The 23,734-nt window shown below is 43.3% G+C and overlaps 1 protein-coding gene across 1 annotated transcript in view; it reads left to right on the top strand.

The window, feature by feature from the left end:
• LMX1B (LIM homeobox transcription factor 1 beta) overlaps positions 1-23,734 on the top strand; it is a 141,674-nt gene that overhangs the window by 114,161 nt on the left and 3,779 nt on the right. The window contains exons 3-6 of the mRNA XM_075015599.1: positions 12,401-12,633; positions 20,480-20,658; positions 21,229-21,306; positions 21,769-21,835. Of these exons, the coding sequence (XP_074871700.1) occupies positions 12,401-12,633; positions 20,480-20,658; positions 21,229-21,306; positions 21,769-21,835 (557 nt within the window). The remainder of the gene's footprint in view (positions 1-12,400; positions 12,634-20,479; positions 20,659-21,228; positions 21,307-21,768; positions 21,836-23,734) is intronic.

Genomic DNA, 23,734 nt, shown 5'->3' on the forward strand with positions numbered 1-23,734 from the left:
CTGATTCATACAATGTGTGTTGTAAATTGTGAAATATTATGTGAATATGACACCAAAAATGTATCGTTAGCTTCCAACAGTAACATTTTAAATGTTAGAAGTGGAGATTCTGGGGGGAACAGCTGTTTTTGAAAATCGATGATTAATGAATAAGGGCCCAGCCTCGTTCCCATTGCCATCAGTGGGAGTTTTCCCCTTTACCTTTCTTGGGATCAGAATTAGACACAGATTGTTCTATGCTGTTTGACACCCATGAATGAACTAAGTTCAGGTTTTTTGATGAGCAAACTTCACGCTATTCAGAACATACATTTATTTTAAAACTAATTCAGACAGCTGATCGTTATGTGTCATGGACTATAAATAAGGGAAGACTCAGGATGAGCAGAATTTAGTCTGCCCCCTGCTCAGGAAAAAACATCCCATTTTGGAAATGCTAATGCAATACCCAAGAATTGGGTTTGAATTGCCACAGCACAGGAAATTAATGTATTGACTGGATGTACTCTAGCTATTGATCTCCCTAGATTTCTTCCTTTAAACCAGCTACACATTATTTAGCAGTTTTGATTTGCTGAAAAGGTTTCATGTAATATTTTTTTAAATCTAACTCTCAAAATGTTATTTTTATATGTAACAAGCTAATCATGTTTAGACAAATCTAGCATTATTCTCCCTGTTAGGAGATTTAAGGGCAGGAAACCCCGATCCCTCAAGCTGCTGGCTTTGTAAATGTTTAACTCCATTTTCAAACTTTTCGCATGTGTGGAAGTGTCCTGGGCAATGTATGTGCAACTGGTGGAAAAGCTCAAAATCAATATTGAAGCTGTTGGGGCAGGCTCTCTGGCTTTGCTATGGGCCTTGCTTATCAGTAAATCTATATGTATGGGTGTGAAGAGTCCCATTTACTAGAGCCGAAGAATAAACACAGATGTAGATATGGAATGCCTCCTGCTAAGTCTGTAGCTTGTTCTCATCCTCAGCTACCTGTATCGCAAGAGCCGGAGTTTGACAATTGACACAGTTTCCTGTAACTCAGTGACTCTGGGTTGTAGAGCAAAGACTATGATTGTCATAGTAGAATAAAAATACTGCTGTTGTTACTGCCATAAATATGCTGAATCAGACATTCAGATTCTGTTTGAAAAGGGATGTGTATTTTCTATCACTAGTATTAGTGCCTTCATACTACGTAAACTCATTAACAATGACTCCTTATTACAGGAATAAATTAGCATTCTTCACTATTAATGGATCCACATGCAGTTCTTCCTGTGTCTCGCTCAGTATATTTAATTCACTTTTCATACAAAAAGAAAAGGGAAAATATGTTTTCCTTCTCCTACGATGTCTAGTGTTCCCTGCTTATATGTCTCCTCTGGGCTTTCTGTTGTAGTCTGTGCATCTTTCTAGTTTGGGGATGCACTTTATGAGGGAAGGTTTGTAAAGAGAAAGTATGTGACATGAGATGAAAAAATAGAAGCTACTTTTATACATTAAAAATCAGAGTGGTGGGCAAGGATTCGCAGCAGAATATAGCAGAGCCCTTTGTAAGACAAACAACAAGTTTTCATGGTTAGATGGAGATTCTTGGGTTAAATTGCTATTTTTGAGTTCTGAACTTGGAAAGGTATTAAAGTGGAATTAAACCTTTACACAATCCAGCTCTTGTGTCATTCAGGATTTTTTTAGATCTGTTTAATTGTACATAGCAGCAGGGTTCTGAGTGACTGGTGCTCTAAAGAAATCAGGGGTAGGGTTAAGTCTGCAGCCACAGCTCTCTGCTAATCCTTCTTGTTCCTTGAAGAAGGATTTACTTTTGCTGCCAGCTTGTGAAAGACTTTCCTGGTCCACAAGAGATTGTTGTGGCTTTCCTGGGGAGGTGTGGTTGCTATAGCAGGGAGTCACGCCTGGGTATTCTCTCAAACCATATTGAGAATGGGCCCAAAAAGAGCCGAAGAAGAGTAAAACTGGGGATTAAAAAGTGGAACAATGTGAGACAGGAAGATAGGAGTGGGAACAAATAAGAATTACAGCACCAAAAATAATGCAAAGTGACAAAAAGAGGAAATAGAAAAATAATAGCTGACAGTCTGGCTGAAAAGAGAAACTACTGCAAAGAACAATTTATTTTCAACTGACAAAGAACGTAACAGGGCATTTGGGAAATAAGACACAGTCTTGTGCCTTAACATTATTTTGGTTCTTATTGGACTGCAAGCACGTACGGCAAGTCTCAGACAAACCCGCCTCTCTCTCTCTCTCATGATCTGTCTATTCCAAACTAAAGCAGCAGGGTTTGTTTTTTTGTTTTTGTTTCTAAGGCATATTGCTGGTGCAGTTCCAGCTCTGCAGATCAGATCACGGGTAACTCTGGAATGTCCGCATACAAGCATTGCTATTTGGATCATTATTAAAAGAAAAGTGCCAACTGTACGTATTAACGTTTTGTGAATGATTCCCAAAGTAGCAGCTGCTGCTAAGGCAGTGCCCTCGTGCTCTCATTTGTTTTCTTTGTTGCTTACAGGATAAATCCTGCACTCGGTACTCAGGAGAAGCTTCTCCTGAAGTTAGAGCTTTGCCTAGACAGGAACTGTGAACCCAGTCTTGCAATATGTTGGGAGACAGAGAGGGGCCTGCAGTCCCAGCATTGACTGAGCTCAGCAGCTCTGTGGAATCAAACCCCGAGCAAAGACAGTGCGACTTCATCCAGCCCTTTGATTTTTCCTAGAAGATACTTTCTTCTTTTGAAAGCCTTCCCTAAGCAACTCAAGTGGGAAAAAAGTTGCACAAAGATTTTAACTTTTCCTAATGAGTGAAGAAAACCAGAAAGTCTCAGTCAAGTTAAGGAGCTTGCCAAATAACAACAAATTAAGAAAAGTTTTTTAAAAAATAATAAAAAAGTCATCTCTGCCTGTAACAGCAAATCTCTCTGAATGCCTGTCCTGCACCCTACTGTTTTATATATAGGGGATGCAAAGTGATATAATGGATGAAGCATTTTGTTTATAAAGTGTCTGTGGTTTGTTTTATGTCACAGTTTTTGCAATATAGATAACAGATTACACCCTGGAGCTTGCACTGCCTCGTGCAATAATGATCCAACAAAGCCTTTGTAGGGGCATTAATAATAGATTGTGTTGATGAGTTTGGAGGAGCTGGCAATAGGCCCCCCACTGCAAAGACATTAACACCACAGGACTAAGGTATCTTTTCCTTGCAAATCAGTTGCTAAATTGGCTGTGCTGATGTCTTTGGGCACAAGCTCCACTATAGCATCCCTGCAGCAGGCACAGGAAGCTATTTTGTTTTATACTAGCATGCACTGTTCATTCTTTTTAATGTTCACAGTCGAGGGGGAAAAGACCTGTGTAAATTTTTTCCTTAAGTCATTCTTGCCAGCCAAGACATAATTTATAAATTAAATCTAAATTGCGTTGATGAATGATTTTTTTCTTTGCAAGTGAAAGCCAAAGCACTGAATCGTGGGCATATGATTTCTCTGCTTCTGGGGCCCTTATAGAGAATCTCCATATAAAGGTGATATTAGTAGAGAAATTCACCCTGTTGTTAGCCATGGAGATTCACAGGAAATTGGAATTTGGGAATGCTGTTTAGTGCATTAGAGTGATAAGACTTGGACTCAGTTTCATTAACATTTTGTAGTTTGGAAGCAAAAGGAGCCTTACGTTCAGAAAATGGTTTGTGATGTAATGCACCAAATTCTGCCCAGGGTGTTAGCCAGGTAACGTGCTTGAAATCAGTGGCATTACACAAGTGTAAAGAGAGGTGAATTTATCTCAATATGCATAAAGAGTTGAGTACACATCCAAAGAAGGAAAATGAATAAATCGTGGTTCAGCCTTGGGAGTAAATGCTCCTTATTCTGCAGCGTTTTTGCAGAAGTGCAGACTGCCCATGATGCACTGTTTTCATGGCATGTTGGCATGTTTTGGAATAATAGAAGCAGGATAACACCAGATGTCTGTGTCTCAAGGATTTTTTGAATCAATGGACAAATTAATGCTGTTTCAGAAAGATTTACACTGCCTGAAAATATAGTGCTAACAAAATCATCATATCTTTTTAATCCATGAGGGTTGTTAATTGCAGCCATGGCTTTATGAATTCAGTTGGTGCTCTTAACTTTCATAACACTTTCCATGCTCCAGAGCAGATTAGGAGAAAATTGCAGCCATAATCTGTACAGTGCAATTGCCATGCTATAAAGAGGAATGGGAGCAGCTTGGAAGAGCAATTGGATTCCCAAAGGTGGAGCACAGTAGAGCAATATCAGTGACTTTGTAAATGAAAAATTGTTTTAATTCCCTTCTAGCAGCAATAATTTGATTGTTCATAAATTTTTCCATCAAGTGTGGTAAGGAAAAGATGTCATAAAATAAAGTGCTTTGACTGTGATGGAAGACAGCAGAACAAAGTGTTCAATTAAGGTGTGAAAATTAAACAGAAAAAAAATCCATTTGCCATGTTTTACTTGAAGTAAAAAGCTCCAAAGCATTTGGCATTTCCCTGATAGTGTAGAGTATGGAAAATGTTACATTTTACAGTAAACTCTTTCATATCCTGCAGCTCCAGGACTGGGAGGTTGTCGGATATTCAAATGTTCCGGATACAGGAGGTATACCTAGCAATGCATAACACTAAAGAAAAACAAGATTAGATATTAAGAAACAAACAAAAATGTATACAGAGTACTTTACCAACAACAGTAGTATTGTACACTGTAAACTTATACAGTATTTGCTGTATTAATTTGTGTTTACTTTCCATATACTGTACTTACGGAAATGCCAGTTATTTGAGAGTTCCGGATGATAGAGTGCCAATATCAAAGAGAACAACAAGTCTTGTGGCACCTTATAGACTAACGGATATTCTGGAGGATAAGCTTTTGTGGGCAAAGACCTGCTTCATCAGATGCATGAGTGGGGTGGTGGTTTCAGAGTGGTATTTAAAGAGTGGGGTCCCAGTAAGAGGGAGGGCCAGAGCTGACAAGGTCTATTCAGCAAGGTGGAAATGGCCCAGTATCAACAGCACTTATCAAAAGAGGAAAAAACAAGTCAGATCAGACAGGGGCATGTGAGCCTTTGTCAGAGTCTAACGGGGCGATATTAGCATCCAGAGCAGAGAAACTGCTGAGAAACTGAAAGAGTTTACTGTAGTTCATTAATTCTGAGATTCAGCATGTGGCTCCTGTTGAAATCACTGAAACTGTTTATCTGCTCACAGTTACGCATGTGGATAAGTACCCGGTGCTGAATCACAGTTTACAGGGGTTTTCTTTTGTTAGGATTGTCTATTTGAACTCAATCCCAAGTGTGGTGGTGGACCTCTGTTACCATCTGACAGCTGTTTGGCAGCCTACATGAAATGAGCCTGGGGTTTCATTTGACATCCTAGTTAACAAGTGTCCGTCTCACAAAATCACCCTCAGAACTGGATTTAATCAAGACCCTCATTGGCCACCTCTGTGAAGAAGCTGTGGATTGAATGGGCACAAGATTGGAGCTCTCCTTTGACTCCTTGAAATGGACATGCCAGGTCAGGGCTGAGGTGTCTGGGATGCTGCCAAATATGCTGCATTGGGTCTCTGGCTAAGGACACAGCTGCAGGGTTCAGGGCTGTCAGTTCAAGATTTGACAGCAGCCCTGTGTCATTGACTTCAAAGGCGACAGGTTCCAATCTGCCGATATGTAACATTTCAGTGACTTGCAAGTCACTTCCCATATGTCATATATCATCAGATGTCACCTTGGGACAGAGGATCTGTATTTGGGGAGCAGAGTCATTTGGTGAACTCATGTCAAGCCAGTGGCAAACAAAACTCCCATTGACTTTAATGGAGCCAGGATTTCACCCATCGCATGACATCATGCCACCTATTATAGCTATTCTATATAGCTTTTTGCATTAGGCGGCATCTCCAAGCAAATAATAATGTCCTTAAGAAAACACAAATAAGATATTCACTAAAGTACTGGTGAGAAAAAGAACGCCAGATTGCTGTTAAGATGTGCTACAAGCAATTACTCATGTAAACTTCAGATACATATAGGCACATAGCTTTGTACGTTAATTGGTACTCTCACCTGCAGTGATAACTAAGGGAGGAGTGGTTAGCAACTCCTGTTTCCAGTTTTTACTATAGAAATAGGTGAATTTTTGTTCACATCTTTCAGAAGAGGTACTTTTTCATAAACTTTTTATTTTTTATGTTGACTTCATTGGTTCTTTAAGAAAGTGAAATGCCTTAGTGTTCACTGAAATTCAGCTATGACACTGCATTCAATAACATAATAATTTTTTTCTGAATGGAAATTTGAAACATTCCAATATTTCTTAAAACGAATTGTTAATTTTTTCCCAAGCCATAAAACATAGCATTTCAGTTTTGCTTTGGCACAATGGGATATTTTGAATATTTGAATTTAATGTAACCAAGCAACAGTTTTGCTTTTTTACACAGCCATAATCCAGAGGACACAATATTTTTTTAAGTTCTTCTGAACCATATGTCTTGTCCCTCCCCATTCTAAGCTGTGTGGAATGTATGGCTGAAATGTGAGCAACAGAATTATGTTACGGAATATCATTAGACATTTAGTTTCTCTCTTAATAAAATTCAAGGTGCTGAGAAAAGCTGATACTACTTGAGTTCTGACTATTTCATATCAGTTGATACGAATATCAGCTAAAGGCTCAGTTGGCCTGGATGTATACCCATGATTTCAATGACATACAAAAATCATTATCAACATACCAGTGTGACAGAGTCAAAGGTCACTTACATTATTTACCAAAAGCAGTGACCATGATCTTTGCATAATTATTACATAAACCAAAGCTTAGCTATAGGTTATAATTATTTTCAAAAAGAGAATATCAGAATTACACAGAAAGGAAAATTATTTAAAGTCCCTGACTGTCAGAGAGCAGCATCTGTCATCTAGTGCACATCAAATGTCTTAATAACTTCCTATTTATTGCTTCACTGCAGCGATTCAAATAAACAAATTGACTGATAGTGTATTTTTATAACTCTGTCTTGTTTAAAAAACCTCTTCAACCACACTTAATTTGAACAGCAAATTTTACACTGCACACTGAGCTCTCTCTTCCCATAATAAATTAGTTATAATAAAACTATTAAAATCTATTTGCCTGCAAACAGAAGGAAATTGAGAGCTATGGTGAAACAACAGAAAGGTAAAGGGCGGGTTGTTGGGACATTATAGAAGTAAACAGCAGAACAGTGATTCTCAGGAGCCAAGCAGGGTCAAATTTAAAGCAAGATAACTACGCTAGAGATAATAAATCAGCTGTACATATTAAACACCAGATGGTTGTGCCCTATATAGGAAGGCACAATGGATCATATAACTGTGGTTGTGTTTGTAAGGGTTACTGCATCAGCCTGACTTCACAGGGATATCCTAATATATAAAATCTTAATATCCACTTTCGCTAGTGAACATTTTCATCTACTATTTAAAGACAGGACCACATGCCTCAGGCATTTTTTGTCCCCAAAGTGCATATTCCATTATTTGATAAGTGCAGCCATTTTAAAATGCATAGTGTATTTTGCATTCTAATACTGTAAGGTTGTTTCACCATGATTATTACCAATAATCAAATGAACAAAACAGACTATTGTTCCAAGCTTTAGCTCAGCTAAATCCTCTATGTGTTTCAGGCATCGATGCAAGCACAATTAGAAAAAAATGCAAACTGTTGAGTTGTCTTTTAGAATTGTCCAGGCAACAGAACTTATTTATAAAATTCTTGCAATCATTGATTCAAAATAAGGTTTTCTTGTTCTGTTTTTCTCTTTTGTCTTCTTTGAACAAATTTTCTTTGGAATGTTTTCGTTGTGCAAAGGAATCAGAGATTTCCTGGGGCTTCTAATAAAGACGTTTGATTTCCACTCTATGCATACTTTAACAAGTCCAAGGATTTTGAGGTTTGATGTTAACTTGAGAGAGCTGGAGATAATCAGCAATGGGAGTAAAAACAGAGTTATGTAAATTATTTCTAAAATGAATGGCAGTGCAAAAGAGCCATTTTTCCAAATGTGGTTACTGTGGGGCATAGTCTTTGTCTCTGCTCAGAACATCCACATCATGCCTCAAATTTATTGCTTTGATTGAAACCTGTATAGGGTGATCTGTAAAGTATTCCTGCTATCCTCGGCTTCCCAACAGGTTTATTACATTTCGTTTATAAAATGAGCAGTCTAATGAGCAATGTTTTAGATCAGAGATATCAAAGTCTGGTCATTTGTCAAGATTAGTTTCCTGTTGTGAGACTGCCTTCTGCAAAAAATGTACATAACCCTGCGTTACTTTCTGGGAGTTGAAAAACCTATAAACACTCTATAAGATCAATTTAATGAAATTTTCATAATCCCAGAATTAAATGCTGTTCACTGCAGTTTGGGTGCAGCGTTTGCTCAACGTATATGCCAAGTTGAGAATGTCTGAGCATGGGTAGTGGCATTTTGTATATTTCCAAGAGTAAATGTAAGGGAAGGTCTGATTCCCACACAGTAATACGAAATGGAAATACAAACCTAATGTAACTTGTAAATTGAATGAATTAGTGTTGTATTAATCTGGCTGTGACTCATTACAATGAGATGACCACCAGTGTTAATGTTACTACAGAAGCACAGTCTCGCTGGGTACAGCAAGTTATCAGTAAATAACACTTAATATTTTACATTTACATTGTAAAGTTCTCTGCTTTCTGAAGACTGTCCAACCACATCACAAGGCAGGGAAACACAGAAGGTGATAGTCAGATTAACAGTGCATGGCGAGTACAATAAAGTGGGGAGAGAACCATGATCATTTCTATTTACCCATTTAGAAAGAAGGCAGTTTATTTTAAACACGTTCTTGGTCACAGTTAGGCTCCCGAGTTCCCCTGTGCTGTAGTTTGTGAAGTGTGTTACTGAGACATGCTTTTTTGTATCGAGTTCCGTTATTGTTTGTGCTTCCACTCACGGGTAGTGGATTTCATGGCTTTCTAGTGAGTCAGTTTCCTATTGGAAGAGAAATTAGCAGCACAGACCTGGCCCATTATCCAGTGTGATTTGTTTATTTTCAGAATGTGCACCAGCCCTGTTAGCCAGGAACTCAGAGGGCCAGAACTACCCATCAACTGTGCCAGCTGCAAACTGCCAGCTCTGACCCACCAGCACATGCAGTCTCTTCCCCTTTCCCTGCCTGTGCCTAGCCCTTTTCATGTGGTGTCTCCTTAGCCCACAATGTGTCTCTTAGCTTTTTGTCACATAGCACTCAGGGTCTGCTCTGAGACACAGAGAGCTTTGGCTCACACAGGTTTGACCAGCTGCAGGGTCTGCTGTAGCCAGCTCCTCTTCTATCTCCATCTGGACAGGCAGAGGAGTCCTATCTCACTAGAGCCTGGTTGGACAAAGTTGTGACCTGCCTTGCTAGGAGCCCATGGGCCAGGCCCTTTGTTTTCATACTGAAGCTGTCTGTAGAAAGGAATTCCGTTAGCAGCATGGCCATCTCACAGCATTTCTTCATGTGTTATTGTAGTTGCAGCAGCATCAAGGAGATTCCTTAAGGGACCCTCCTCACCAGAGTCACAGGACTGCCTACAGCCCCTTTTAAAGAGCACTTTTACCAGCAGCCGGGGTTGGGATTCAAGTGAAGTCAGGAAGGGTGCAAAGGCAGTGGCTGAATCCCCCTAGAGAAGTTGTTCTGGCTGGAGCCTGCCACTGGTTGGTCTGGTCCCAGCCCTCCTCGTAACCTTCCGTTGAGTTGTAATGAAGCCAACAGAGGTTCACTGTCACAGTCAGTGTCCCCTATAAGCTGAACACTTGGGCAGGTGCCCAAGAGAAATCCAGGTGTTGCCCACAATGGGCAGCCTGTGTTTTTGTTGGTGGTGCACATCCACACATGCCTTAGTGCATATAACAAAATTTATTCTGCCTTGTCACAATGGTGTGAAAGAACTGATACCAGTGGGAGGAGGCAAATGCCTTGACCCCAGACTTGCTCATCTTCAGATTCTTTAAGCTTATTCTCCCACAACAACTCTTCAGACAGAGTTACAAGCATCATTAAAGTATCGGAGGGGTAGCCGTGTTAGTCTGGATCTGTAACAGCGACGAAGGGTCCTGTGGCACCTTACAGACTAACAGAAAAGTTTTGAGCATGAGCTTTCATGAGCACAGACTCACTTCATCAGATGCTGCTTCTGATGAAGTGAGTCTGTGCTCACAAAAGCTCATGCTCAAAACTTTTCTGTTAGTCTATAAGGTGCCGCAGGACCGTTCGTTGCTGTTAAGCATCATTAAAGTGGGCCAAACAAGTTTAAGCAGTTCAATGAAAGTGATTTTTTAAAGCAGTTGGAACTGCTTTCTCCTCATTTAGTCTTTTAATCCCTTTAGATACTTTATTACGCCTGTGCACCAAATATTTCCTTTTGAGAGACTAACCAGCAAACACCTTTTTATAATTTTGTCAAGTTGAACAATATAAATGTATGGTCAGTTTTCTTCCTCTGGTAATGGTTTGCATGTAGCAGCAAAAATAGCTGTGGGAAAATCCAATATACCATAGGAAATGGAATGGCCTTATTTACCAGAGGCGTCCCAGAGGCTCCTACGGTAATGGGTTCCATTTAATAGGCGTGGTCCTTTAGGTATCCAATGAGGAGCTTGTTGGCTGGCTTGTGAGGCACATACAATATACAGGCATTTAAATTTCTCTCCCGTCTTGCCCATAGCCTGAGTCCACCTTTTCACTAAAGAAAGAGTGGCTACCATTGTGCACTATTTCCTCAGCTAAGACAAAATGAAGGCCTGTGAGAGGCATGTATCTCGGCACCATGATAGGGCAGGTGACCTCAAATGGCGCCATGTGACTGTTAAGTGAAAGGTGGCTGTTTTAAAAAACAAAAAGGGAAAAACACAAGGGCTGCAGTTTTCTTTTCCCTATAAGCCCAGCAGTGCATGTCTACTGTACAAATATCTACATGCTGCTCATTGCCTTGAAAACATGTAAATAGTACCAGGATTTCCATTGCATTTCAATTTATTGCTATGAAAAGATGCTAAAACATAGAAGCCCCAAACACACTGTGTGCTACAGAAAATTAATTAACCATTGCCCTTTGTTTGGAATGGCACCTTTCCAGCAGGCTCAGGGCAGCTTCCCAACTGCCATTAGAGCATCAAATAAAACTAAGTGAAATGATTCAGGCGTCTGCTTGGAAAGTGAACAGTTGATGAGAGTGGGGGAGGTCCCTGAAATATAGTGAGTATTCTGGAGTCTGTGATTAAGGTGACAGTTTAAAGAGTCAGACTCTATGAACCTGTAGAGGTGCCTGAGGGGTTTTCACACCCTTCTAAAAGGTAAACCAGATCCTCTAAAACAGGTTAGTCCGGTAATGATTCCAACAACCCAGGGAACACTCATGTTAGTCCACTCACCTTTCCCAGACAGCGCTGCCCCTCCCCACCACTACTGTTCCCTTTCTTCTTTCAGTGCTCATTTGTTATCTGCAGCAGCAACAGTTCTCCTAGGAGAGTATTGTTACAGAGCGGCAGATTCTGGGCTAGGTAGCAGAACGTCAGTTAGGGTAGCCTAAGGTTTGACTCAAATCTGTCTGGGAAAGCTGAGCTGAACTGAATTTGTTTAGAGCTTTCCAAAAACTAGGTATCTTTGTTCCTTTTTATTTTTGTACCTCTGGAATTCTTGATTTCATTCCCTGGTGGAGGAACAGCACACAGTAAACTCTTTCATATCTGGCATTCCATTATCCGGAGCTCTCAGATAACCGTCAATTTAACCATAAGTAAATTTCAGTTACATTTTCCTTACATACAGTGAAGGGAAAGTAAAGACAAATAAATACAGCAAATACAGTACAGTTAACTGTGTGCAGTGTTACTGCTGTTGGTAAATAGAGTATTTTGTGTGCATTGTTGTTTGTTTCTAAATATCTAATTCTGTTTTTCTTTAGCATTATGCATTGCTAGGTATACTTCTCAATTATCCAGAATATTTGAATATCCAACAACCTCCCAGTCCTGGGGCTGCCAGATATGAAAGAATGTACTGTACTGAGACAAAGGCTGTTGTTTTTGGATTTCCAACCAAATGAAAGATCATCTGGAAAATTCACAAGCAAACTAATGCTCTACACTAGCTAGGTTCAGAATTCAAGTAAATTGAGTTCCCCTGAAGTTACCAATATTCACCAGTCGCCATAAGTCTTGAAATGTGCTAAGCTGAGCTGCAGACAGATCTGTAATTAAATTAAAATCTCAGCGTAAGTTTCCTGTTGAAATAAATACAGTACGTGTGCTGACATTTTCCCTTCTTCCCTTTCCTTCTCACAGACTGTTTGCTGCTAAGTGCAGTGGCTGCATGGAAAAGATCGCCCCAACTGAATTTGTGATGAGAGCCTTGGAATGTGTTTACCACTTAAGCTGCTTCTGTTGCTGTGTGTGTGAGCGACAGCTGAGGAAAGGAGATGAATTTGTTCTGAAGGAAGGACAGTTGCTCTGCAAAAGTGACTATGAAAAGGAAAAGGACCTGCTGAGCTCAGTGAGCCCTGATGACTCAGACTCAGGTGAGCCGTTCTTGCACCTGTCCTGTTTGGTAGTTTTGGACCAGCAAAGCAGGATGGAAAAGTCAGAGTCACCCTGAACCACAGGCTCATGGGCAGAGGAAGAAGAGGCCATGGGGCCAGCCATCCAGTGTGATTTTGTAGACCACTCACACATGCCCTTTCTCTCAGAGTCCATTGCGCTGGTACCTTGACCCTGTGCCCTTGGGAATTATTGCACTGCCATAGCACTCCTTTGCTTCAGGCCATTGCTTGTTGTCCTTACCCTCTGATTAGAGGGCAAGAATCACTTACAAGTTGCTAAGATCCAAGTAAGTGATGTTGTATAAAGCCAGGAATGGGGAAAGCCATCTGCTGTGGGTTACCTGACATCTGCCTCAAAACCTAATGTTGTGTTTGGGAATCCTTCCATTGATTTGAAGAGCAGAATGGGGTTGTATCGTACACCCATCTTTCCTTCCTGAGAATTAACCACTGTACATGCACGTGCATCCAGAGTGTGTTACACAGGCACCGTGGCCTGAGGAATACACAGAGCTGGCTGGCAAACCAGATTTAAAGGAGTGATGTAATTTCCTGTCAGTCACAAACAGGAACTCCAAGAAAAGGCACATGTGCAAGAGCGAAATGTGAAGGGACGTGATGGCAATGAAATACGAAGATTTGCATTCCCTTAGTGACATTTCTGTTGCACAGGTGCGCTGGCAACAGCAGTGGCATTGCTTCCACTAGCCCATGGACTCTCACCCTTTCCCAACTGCTCTGTGTTAGGTGCCCCCAAGTTTCACCTGACTTACAAACTAGTGTCTTGCGAAGTCAGACATAAGCCACAGTGTCGCTGCCACACTGGACTAGGAAAACTGCAAACTTTCTTCTCATTTTACCATAGAATTATAAAACAAATGGGTTGGAATATAAATGTTGTCCTTACATTTTGGAGGGTAGCACACAGAGCAGTACAAACAAGTCAGTGTCCATATGAAATGTTAGTTTGTACTGATTTGCCTAGTACTTTTCATGTAGCCTGGTGTAAAACAAGGCAAACAGCTAGGTGAGTTGATGTGCCCTGAGAGAGCTCTGTGTACCGCTGTTTGAGAACGATTCTGCTAGTGCGTTCCTCTGACAGGAAGAAAGTCCCACAGCCTGTCAAGGCAGGACAAAGGAGTTAACATAAAATACTTGATACAAAAAAATAATCCAGACTGGGAATTTTGCAAGACTGTCCCTCCAAATATTACCACCTGGAGTCCCATCTGGGTGGGCATCGAAGTGTCTCAGTTTGCACACCCCCATGTGCTGGCATATAGAAAAGTAAGATCCCCAGCAACACTGGGGAGTTTGTGGGCCTGTATGTGCCTCGTAAATGCTCTGCTAGCACCCCAGTAATTGGTGCTAAGGACCATGTTTCCATTCAGGCGTTTGGTTTAGTACCTTCTGTCACAGAGCTGACCATGCAGATGCTCCCAGAAGCTGTACTTCCTGCCAGTGTGAGCATTGTAGGTGAGAAGCACAAGTTGTGGGGAAAATCTGTCTGAGGTCCCAGTGGTAGTTTGGAACTCAGCATTGACGTGCCTTCCTTTTCATAAGAAGGAATTCCTGTGAATGAGCCCAGCCCACCTGTCACAGGCCTAAGCTAGGTCAGGTTTTACCAAAGAAGCTGTACTTGCAATGGCACGAGTGATCCCATGCCATCCTAGAGAAAGAGAGATTCGGGCAGCTCAGTTTTTTCTCATCAGTCCATTCATGTGAAGGGCAGAAGGGCCTGTGCTGATCACCTGTTCTGAGCTACAGCACAGCCCAGAGAGCTTCACCCAGTAATTCCTTCCAGGATGGAGACCCTGTCTCTGGATTTGATTAAAGAACTGAGCTACCCAGGGATCTGGTCTCAAGCCTCACATTTTTTTGGTGGGCTGGATTAGCCTCTCTTACAAAGACCTTTCCCAGTCTCTCAAACGTGTCTCTCATATGCCAGGGGCAACAGTGAAATGGGACAAGTGACGTAACTGCCTCATCTCACCCCTCAAAAAATTCAAGCCCTGTCACAAGTAACTGACAAACAACCAAATCTGCTTAGAGCAGCAGTTCCCAATCTTTTCAGTAGTGTGGGATCCCAGTCGCCCCCCAAACCATTCACAGACCCTCAGTCACTCCCACACGCTGTTCATGGAACCCCAAACACCCATCACAAACTTCGCAGACCCCCAATTGCCCCCAATCCCTGTTCACAGACCCCTACCAAAGCCAATTCTATCTGCTATGTACACTTCATTAAATGAAAGAGGAAACCACAATGTAGATTTTCAGACAGTCATTAATTTAAAAATAACAATTGTTGTAACTTTGCAATTTATTTAAAATTTATTTTCTATGATCATTTTTATTTCTCTTTTGTTTTTTTCACAGACCCCTGCAATACCCTCATGGTCCCCCAGGGGTCCATGGACCCCGGGTTGGGAACCACTGGCCTAGAGAGTTACTAATTTCCCAAATTTGGGCCTACACCCGCCAGTGTGGATTTTGTGATTCGTGCCTTTGAACCCCCTGACTGTGTTCTACTTCCCACAGCTGCCTCTGGGGAACCCCTCCAGTTTCAGTCTCCACTTTTAGTCATCCTCTGGAAGAAAAAGTCCAGTGGCTTTTCCTGCACAGTTGCCCTGGGATAGCTGTGAGAGGAGCCGATTGACCTAGCCCCTGCATCCCAAATTACAGTGTGAGGGAGTCTCCTCTCTTCCCCACATTAGATGCCAAGGAAAGATTTTCTAGAGAAGGAGCAGCTCTGCATGCTCTCCATTCCAGGGAGCAGCACTTGCCAGCAAGATGAGTAAGTGGCTGGGCCATGCTTTGATACCCACTCCAGCATCTGAAGCTCTGGTCTCAGCAGAGAGCAGGCTCCCAACCCACAAGTTGTCTTCTCTGTTGCTTCTTCTCAGCTGCGTCTACACGTGCACGCTACTTCGAAGTAGCGGCACCAACTTCGAAATAGCGCCCGTCGCGTCTACACGTGTCGGGCGCTATTTCGAAGTTAACTTCGACGTTAGGCGGCGAGACGTCGAAGTCGCTAACCTCATGAGGAGATAGGAATAGCGCCCTACTTCGACGTTCAACGTCGAAGTAGGGACCGTGTAGACGATCCGCGTCCCGCAACGTCGAAATTGCTGGGTCCTCCATGGCGGCCATCAGCTGGGGGGTTGAGAGATGCTCTCTCTCCAGCCCCTGCAGGGCTCTATGGTCACCGTGGGCAGCAGCCCTTAGCCCAGGGCTTCTGGCTGCTTCTGCGGCAGCTGGGGATCTATGCTGCAGGCACAGGGTCTGCAACCAGTTGTCAGCTCTGTGTATCTTGTGTTGTTTAGTGCAACTGTGTCTGGGAGGGGCCCTTTAAGGGAGCGGCTGGCTGTTGAGTCCGCCCTGTGACCCTGTCTGCAGCTGTGCCTGGCGTCCCTATTTCGATGTGTGCTACTTTGACGTGTAGACGTTCCCTTGCTGCACCTATTTCGATGTTGGGCTGAGCAACGTCGAAGTTGAACATCGACGTTGCTGGCCCTGGAGGACGTGTAGACGTTATTCATCGAAATAGACTATTTCGATGTTGGCTGCACGTGTAGACGTAGCCCTCTATTGCTCTTTGTCTTCTCTATTGCTCATGGTTTGAAACCCCTGCTCTGCTGAGGTGCCTGGGCTGGCTCCCAGGCTCGAGACAAATCATTGCTAGTCCTTCAAAACAAAAAGGCAGTCCAGTAGCACTTTAACAAAATAATTGATTAGGTGATGAGCTTTTGTGAGACAGACCCACTTCTTCAGACCATAGCCGTACCAGAACAGACTGAATATGTAAGGCACAGGCTACGTCTACACGTGCAGCCAACATCGAAATAGCTTATTTCGATGAATAATGTCTACACGTCCTCCAGGGCCAGCAACGTCGATGTTCAACTTCGACGTTGCTCAGCCCAACATCGAAATAGGCGCAGCAAGGGAACGTCTACACGTCAAAGTAGCACACATCGAAATAGGGATGCCAGGCACAGCTGCAGACAGGGTCACAGGGCGGACTCAACAGCAAGCCGCTCCCTTAAAGGGCCCCTCCCAGACACAGTTGCACTAAACAACACAAGATACACAGAGCTGACAACTGCTTGCAGACCCTGTGCCTGCAGCATAGATCCCCAGCTGCCGCAGAAGCAGCCAGAAGCCCTGGGCTAAGGGCTGCTGCCCACGGTGACCATAGAGCCCCGCAGGGGCTGGAGAGAGAGCATCTCTCAACCCCCCAGCTGATGGCCGCCATGGAGGACCCAGCAATTTCGACGTTGCGGGACGCGGATCGTCTACACGGTCCCTACTTCGACGTTGAACGTCGAAGTAGGGCGCTATTCCTAACTCCTCATGAGGTTAGCGACTTCGACGTCTCGCCGCCTAACGTCGAAGTTAACTTTGAAATAGCGCCCGACGCGTGTAGACGCGACGGGCGCTATTTCGAAGTTGGTGCCGCTACTTCGAAGTAGCGTGCACGTGTAGACGCAGCTACAGAGAACCAAAAATAGTTATCAAGGGTGACAAATCAGAAAAACTGTGATCAAGGTGGGCAAATCAGAAGAGCAGAGGGGCAGTGGAGGCGGGGAATCTAGAGTCAGATAAAACAAAGTATGTAAAGAGTCCTTATAATGGGCCAGGTAATTGCCGTCCCGGTTCAGACCACATGTTAATGTGTCGAATTTGAATATAAAGGAGCATTCTGAGCACTCTCTCTGTAAACGATTGTTAAAGTTCCTTTTCAGTAAAACACAGACTTTCAGGTCATTAACGGAATGACCCACTCCATTAAAGTGCTGGCTGACAGATTTGTGAGTTAGGAGTTTTTTGATGTCTGTTTTGTGTCCAGTCATTCTGTGTTGAAGAGTGTTTACTGTTTGCTCTTGTGGGCATCGTTGGCACATGATGGCATATATGATGTTAGTTGAGGAACATGAGAATGTGCCCTATGATTCTGTGAATAACCTGGTTAGGTCCAGTGAAGGTATCTCCAGAATAGATATGTGGACAAAGTTGGCAACGGGGCTTGTTGCCAGGAAAAGTTCCAGGATTGGTATTATTGAGGTTTAGCCTGTGGTTGCTGGTGAGAATCCTCATAAGGTTGGGAGGTTGTCTGTAGGAGAGAACAGGCCTGTCACCTAGGGCCTTCTGGAGTGTGGCATCCTGATTAAGGATAGGTTGTACGTCTGTAATGATGTGTTGCAGTGGTTTAAGTTGAGGGCTGTAGGTAATGACCTGAAAGTCTGTGTTTTACTGAAAAGGAACTTTAAGGATCATCTCCAGAGAGAGAGAGTGTGGAAGTCTTTTATCTTCAGATTCAACACATTAACACGTGGTTTGAACTGGGACAGCCATTACCTGGCCCATTATAAGGACTCCTTTACATACTTTGTTTTATCTGACTCTTGAGTTCCCCACTCCAACCACCCATCTGCTCTTCTGATTTACCCATCTTGATTACAATTTTTCTGATTTGTCAACCTTGATAAATATTTTTGGTTCTCTGTGCCTTAAATATTCAGTCTGTTCTGGTGCGGCTATGGTCTGAAGAAGTGAGTCTGTCCCATGAAAGCTCATCACCTAATAAATTATTTTGTTAGTCTTTAAAGTGCTACTGGACTTCCTTTTTGTTTTGATAGGATACAGGCTAACACGGCTATCTCTCTGTTGCTAGTCCTTGGAACCTCTCATTTATTTCTGAGAAAATGGCTAAGAAAAGCAGCAGTTATTACTCCATTAAATGGATACAGCAACATGGATGTTTGCTTCAGTTTTATGGGAAAAATATATTATTTCCAGTTTAAGTGGGCGTAGTTCTTATCCTTGATCTTTGCTTTGAGAGCCACAGCTGCCAAGTTGTTAAAATTTTGTATTTCCATGTCAGGAATGTAGGCAGGCAAAGGTCACTGTTAGCTCAGCAGGACGTGCTGCTCTCAAGCCGTTCCTAAAGCTGGGTTTTATTTCATACCAGAACATATTTGTGGGCCCTCAGATTCCTCACTCCATAGATGTCAACATTCAGGTTTCTATCTTTTAGCAAACGTGGCCGCTAGCCTGTATTTATCTAGGCTGTGTGGGTTCCCTCCTGCTTTCCCGAGTGGATGTTCTCACCATGTCAAACTCACTCAGGTACACTCGGGCCTTATTCAGACATTTCCCATTGAAATCCTTAGTCCTTGATCTTCACTACACTCGTTTCTGTCTTCAGCCACTGTCTGCCAAACAGCAGCAGTGTGGGCTAGATCCTCCAGCATGCCCATGCTCATGTTAGCATCACTGAACACAGGCAGTGCATGCTGGTGGTCAGCTGGCTTCATGTAACATTTATTTCTGACACCAGTGCATACATCCTACCCAGGCAGAGTCTCCGTGTGTGCCATAATCCAGTCAGCAAGGCCCAGGAGGCCATCAGGAAAGCACAATGTACATTTAATTTCAGTGTTACTTCCCCATGCTACACACAGTAGCATCTGCAGCAGTTGAGATGCAGGTTTTTTTTCATCAACAAAGAAGCCCAAGCCCAAGCCCCATAAAGTCACTGTCACAAGATATATTTCCTCCCATTGTTTAAAACAGTAAAAGCCCTAAGCTCCCCATCCTTTCTATGTGTGTGAATGATTTCACACAGCTCTGGCTGAATGCACGTTCTGCTCCAATCAAATATTTATCCACTGGCTACAAAAATAACTTTCCAGTGACCAATCAGGATCCTTCACAAACCTTCCCATAGAAATGGCAGTCTGGAAAATTAATGATGCCACAGCTATTGAAATGATAGAACTGCTCTTTAATCATTCTGCAAAAGACACCTCCGAAACTAAAATGCATGGTAGGAGCATGCTAATCAGCTCCAGACATGAATTAAAAGTCGAGTTTGTCAGTTCCTCTAAAGTGATGCTTGAATTACCAAATTATAAATTCTGAATTTTAAAGATCTCCAGAATAGTTCATCAGTGTTTTCTCAATGAAAATCAATGGCCTACTAAAATTCGTACAAACTAACCCCATTTGACTGCCATGAATAATAAATTTTGGCCACAGATCTTGATGTGGACACAGAAGTTATTTCAACCAGGACAAAAATAAGCACTTTCTCATAAATCTTTGGCCTGGGAGTTGGGATTTCCCCCTGCTAACAATACTGCAGTGTGCGTTATAAGATCATGAAATATAATTATGGAAAATACAACTCTGTTCATGCTAATACTACACATACATGCAGAGTCCAACATATTACAGAGCCATGCCTGCTCATGGCCAGCACACACAAGCACAGACTGCATATGTATATATGTAGTGCAGTGAGAGGGATTATTGAAATTTTCCATAATAGGCAGAAACATGGAAACAAGTAATATGCTAAATGTTACCTTGGGGCTGCAAAAATATTAAAAACAACCAATTTGAAACGACATAGATTTGATTAAAGAACTTTTAGATGGTAACAACATTTATATTTGAAATTTCTGTCTTTTGCAGCTTTAGAGGGAACCACAATTTTTAAAGTCATATAATGTACAGCATAGAATAATCAACCGGGCCTGATGCTGCAGACATTTCAGGACATTCACATGAATAGTCCCATTAACTTCAGTAGCAGTTACGTTCAGCCTACATAAATGCATGCTGGATTTTGGCTGTGCGTTTATGCACAAGGTCCCATTTAACATGATGTCATCTGACTAAGAGTTCAGTTTCAGTTTTAAAACAAATGGTTATAGTTGAGTTTGTTATACTATTGCTCCATTAATATATCTTTTTCCAAGTCCTGCTCTCTTAGCAAACCAAACAGAATGTTCCAATAGTTTTTGTTTCTCAACAGTTAAAAGTGATGATGAGGATGGAGAAGTGAAACCAGCCAAAGGACAAGCAAACCAAGGAAAAGGGAGTGATGATGGGAAAGACCCAAGGAGACCCAAACGACCAAGGACAATACTCACAACACAACAGAGAAGAGCATTCAAAGCATCCTTTGAAGTGTCCTCAAAGCCTTGTAGGAAGGTAGGCTCTTCAGCAGAGACCCAAAACCAACCTAGTTTTCTGCTGACCAGCCCACAGGACACAATGCCAAACTTAGTGGAAGATTCTTACACAAGGGAATACTTGGTTGGTCAAACATTTGGTTATAAAACATGAACTGGTCATTTATAGTTACAGTCTTGGGAAGCCTAAAAATGATGCTTAGTAATTTCTAGTACATAGGACTATGGAAAAATTATTTGCATAACTGGTGAAACTGACAGAAACCCCTCTTTGTGAAGGACACGTATACTTGGTTGTTTTCGTTCAATTTTTTTTTTTGCTGTCTGAAGAGTGGCTTCACTGGCAAAAAGTGACATCTGCCTGCATCGCTAGACAGTGTGTCACTTGGGGAAGTTTGATGAGTCTCAAGGTTGCCATTTGCCTTTGTTCATGGTGAGAAATTGTTTTTATTGTCCAGAGTATCAACATTTTATTCTTAGCCAAATTTACAAATCATTGTTTCCTAGGTAAAAACAAAAAAACAAAAATCTCTCCTCACCCCCCTCCTTAGGTATAAGAAAATTCATCTGTAAACATTTCCTTCTGTAGGTCAGAGAAACACTAGCAGCTGAAACAGGACTCAGTGTGCGAGTTGTCCAGGTCTGGTTTCAGAACCAGAGAGCAAAGGTAAGTTGTTGATCCAAATTTCAGAAGTAACGCCCAAAGCACCTGTGCAGTATTGCCAGCAGCACTGACTATCATGAAAAGCTTTTCCCTTCCACCGAAACGTCTACATTGCTGAGATCAACAGGCAGGAATCAAGTTTTATAAAACCTCTGAGTGACATATGGGCTCCTGCCAGGTGTATACTTATGTGTTGCACAGACTGCAGTCCTCAAGGACGTCCCATTTCCAAACCTCTGCACCCAGAGTAGAATGGTCCAAGCATCACTAAACAAGAACTAGTTTTTGTAGTATGCAAATATGGAACATCAAACCCCAATTTCTATGCTCAGGAGTGACAGTTCAGCCCCTGCTGTTGTTCATGCTCTGTGTTGTTAGGTTTGACATTTGCACAGAGTTTTGAAACTAAACCAGCTGTTTCCATTCAGATCCATGAGATTATCCTGTGTTTCCTATTTCATTCAGATGAAGAAACTAGCACGAAGGCATCAACAGCAGCAGGAACAGCAAAACTCTCAGCGACTAGGACAAGGTAAAACCACATTTGCAGTAGAAGCAAGGAGAAGGGAGGGAGGGGGCTTTGCGTTTGTGTAGCATGCTGGGTGTTAAATATAAGCAGGCATATGTCTGAATAGCTCACCTCTCTTGATATTGCACTCACGGGGATCTGCGTGCACACAGAGAAGGTCTGTACATACATGCCAGGCCCTTGGGTTCTCCTGGGTCCTACCACTGGGCCAACCCCCCTGGACCCTGCTCATGTCCCTGTCATCTCCTCCCTGCAGGGGAGACAGATTTGGGAATCCCTCTAACCAGTTTTCCCCTGCCACCAAAAAGGGTGCTGAGGTCACCCCTAATGTGAGCAATCCTCACGTCATTTGTGAGGCATGAGGAGCCCCGTTTGTGTGCAGTGGCCAGTATTAGATGGCTCTTTAGCAGCAGGTGCTCAGGGCCTGTAGGCAGCAAACCATGCATAAATGCTGATGCAGCCTGGCATTGCACTGTTCCTCTGGGGCTCCTGCTTGGGAATAGAAAGAGGAAGCTATCAGGATCCCCAGCCTGCTTCTGAGCCATCCCAGTCACCACCTCTGACCTGTTTCAGAGCAAGAACCTCAGAACAGTCCCTGGCATGTGAGCAGCGTACAGGAGCCGCTGCTGTGCACCATGTAGCTACAGGCACTGGAAGAAGCTGCCCTGCACACTTGGTCTCAGCGCTGCCCCAGGGATTGTGGGTAATTTTGATACATTCACAGTCTGGCTGAGCTGCCTTTCCAGTGGGGTTAGAGTGTGCAGTAGGGCAGTGCTTGCTGTCTCTGGACTCCCAGTAGCCCGTACTCCGAGCTGCTCACCCGTGGGATGCAAGGCACGGCTGTCATTCCCAAGCACATGATCCTGAGTACTGGCTGTTGACACTGCTGTGCTGCGACTGGCCTAAGGCATCATCAGGGCTGTGTTGTGCTGGGCACTGGCCATGCATTGCCCTCCTCCACAGTGCATGCAGCTTACCTGGTGAGAAGATGCAGCGAGTGATGCAACACTGGTGAGAGGGATGTGGAATGACTGGCCACTGTGCTCAGAGTCAGGCTGGACTTGATTCTTGGGAGACATTGGCAGCATTCATTGCGCCCACCACTCCCAGGCGCCAGGGGTCTCTGACAAGAGGTGGAAAACGACGCCTTTCTGACCCCGGCCATTAAGGGTCCAAGTTCTCACTTTTTCCTAATCCCCCACTGCAGACCAGATTTTGCAAGGAGCTAAGTGGGAACCTAGCCACTGACTTTACTGCCCAAAAGAGCATATCAAGCCATTGTGGAAATCTGGCAAGACCTGACTGGCAGGATAACAGCCTGTGTTAAGAGGTTGAGTCACACCTGAGTAACTGGCAGCTGGGGGCAGTGATCTGCTGAATGCCTGACTCTGCCTTTGCAAAGCAGTGTCCTGCTCTCTCACATCCCACCTGCCTGGGGAGGAAAGATACTTCCAAGCACTGCTGGTCTCTGGGCCCTGGGCATAAACAGGAAGACTTGGCCAGCCCACTGGGCCCTCTGAGCTTTCAAATTAGACTGCAATGGGTTGGGGCTCTTTGGTTCTCTGCACAAAGTGGGGCAGAGCTGCTGATTTTGCCAAGAACAGTGATGCTGCAGCTAAAGGAGCTGGAGAGCGTGACAGAACCAGCGGGGCTAACAGCCACTGTGGTCCCCGGGGCAAGGTGTGGGGGTGGATCTGTGCCCCTGGAAGGGGCAGGGCCAAAGGTGGAAAGGGTGGAGCCTAGGGCAATCAGCCCTTAGTGCCACTCAAAATGCAGCGCTGGTCCCCCCATGCTTAGAGCCTTGTCAGGCAGCACAGCTGTAGTACTTCAGTGGGGCCTGGAGAGCTGGCCAGGGCGCTTCTGCCAAAGTAGCAGCGGCAGCCACTGGAGCTGCAGGCCCCT

This window comes from Carettochelys insculpta, chromosome 21, assembly GCF_033958435.1.
Source record: "Carettochelys insculpta isolate YL-2023 chromosome 21, ASM3395843v1, whole genome shotgun sequence".
NCBI lineage: Eukaryota > Metazoa > Chordata > Testudines > Carettochelyidae > Carettochelys > Carettochelys insculpta.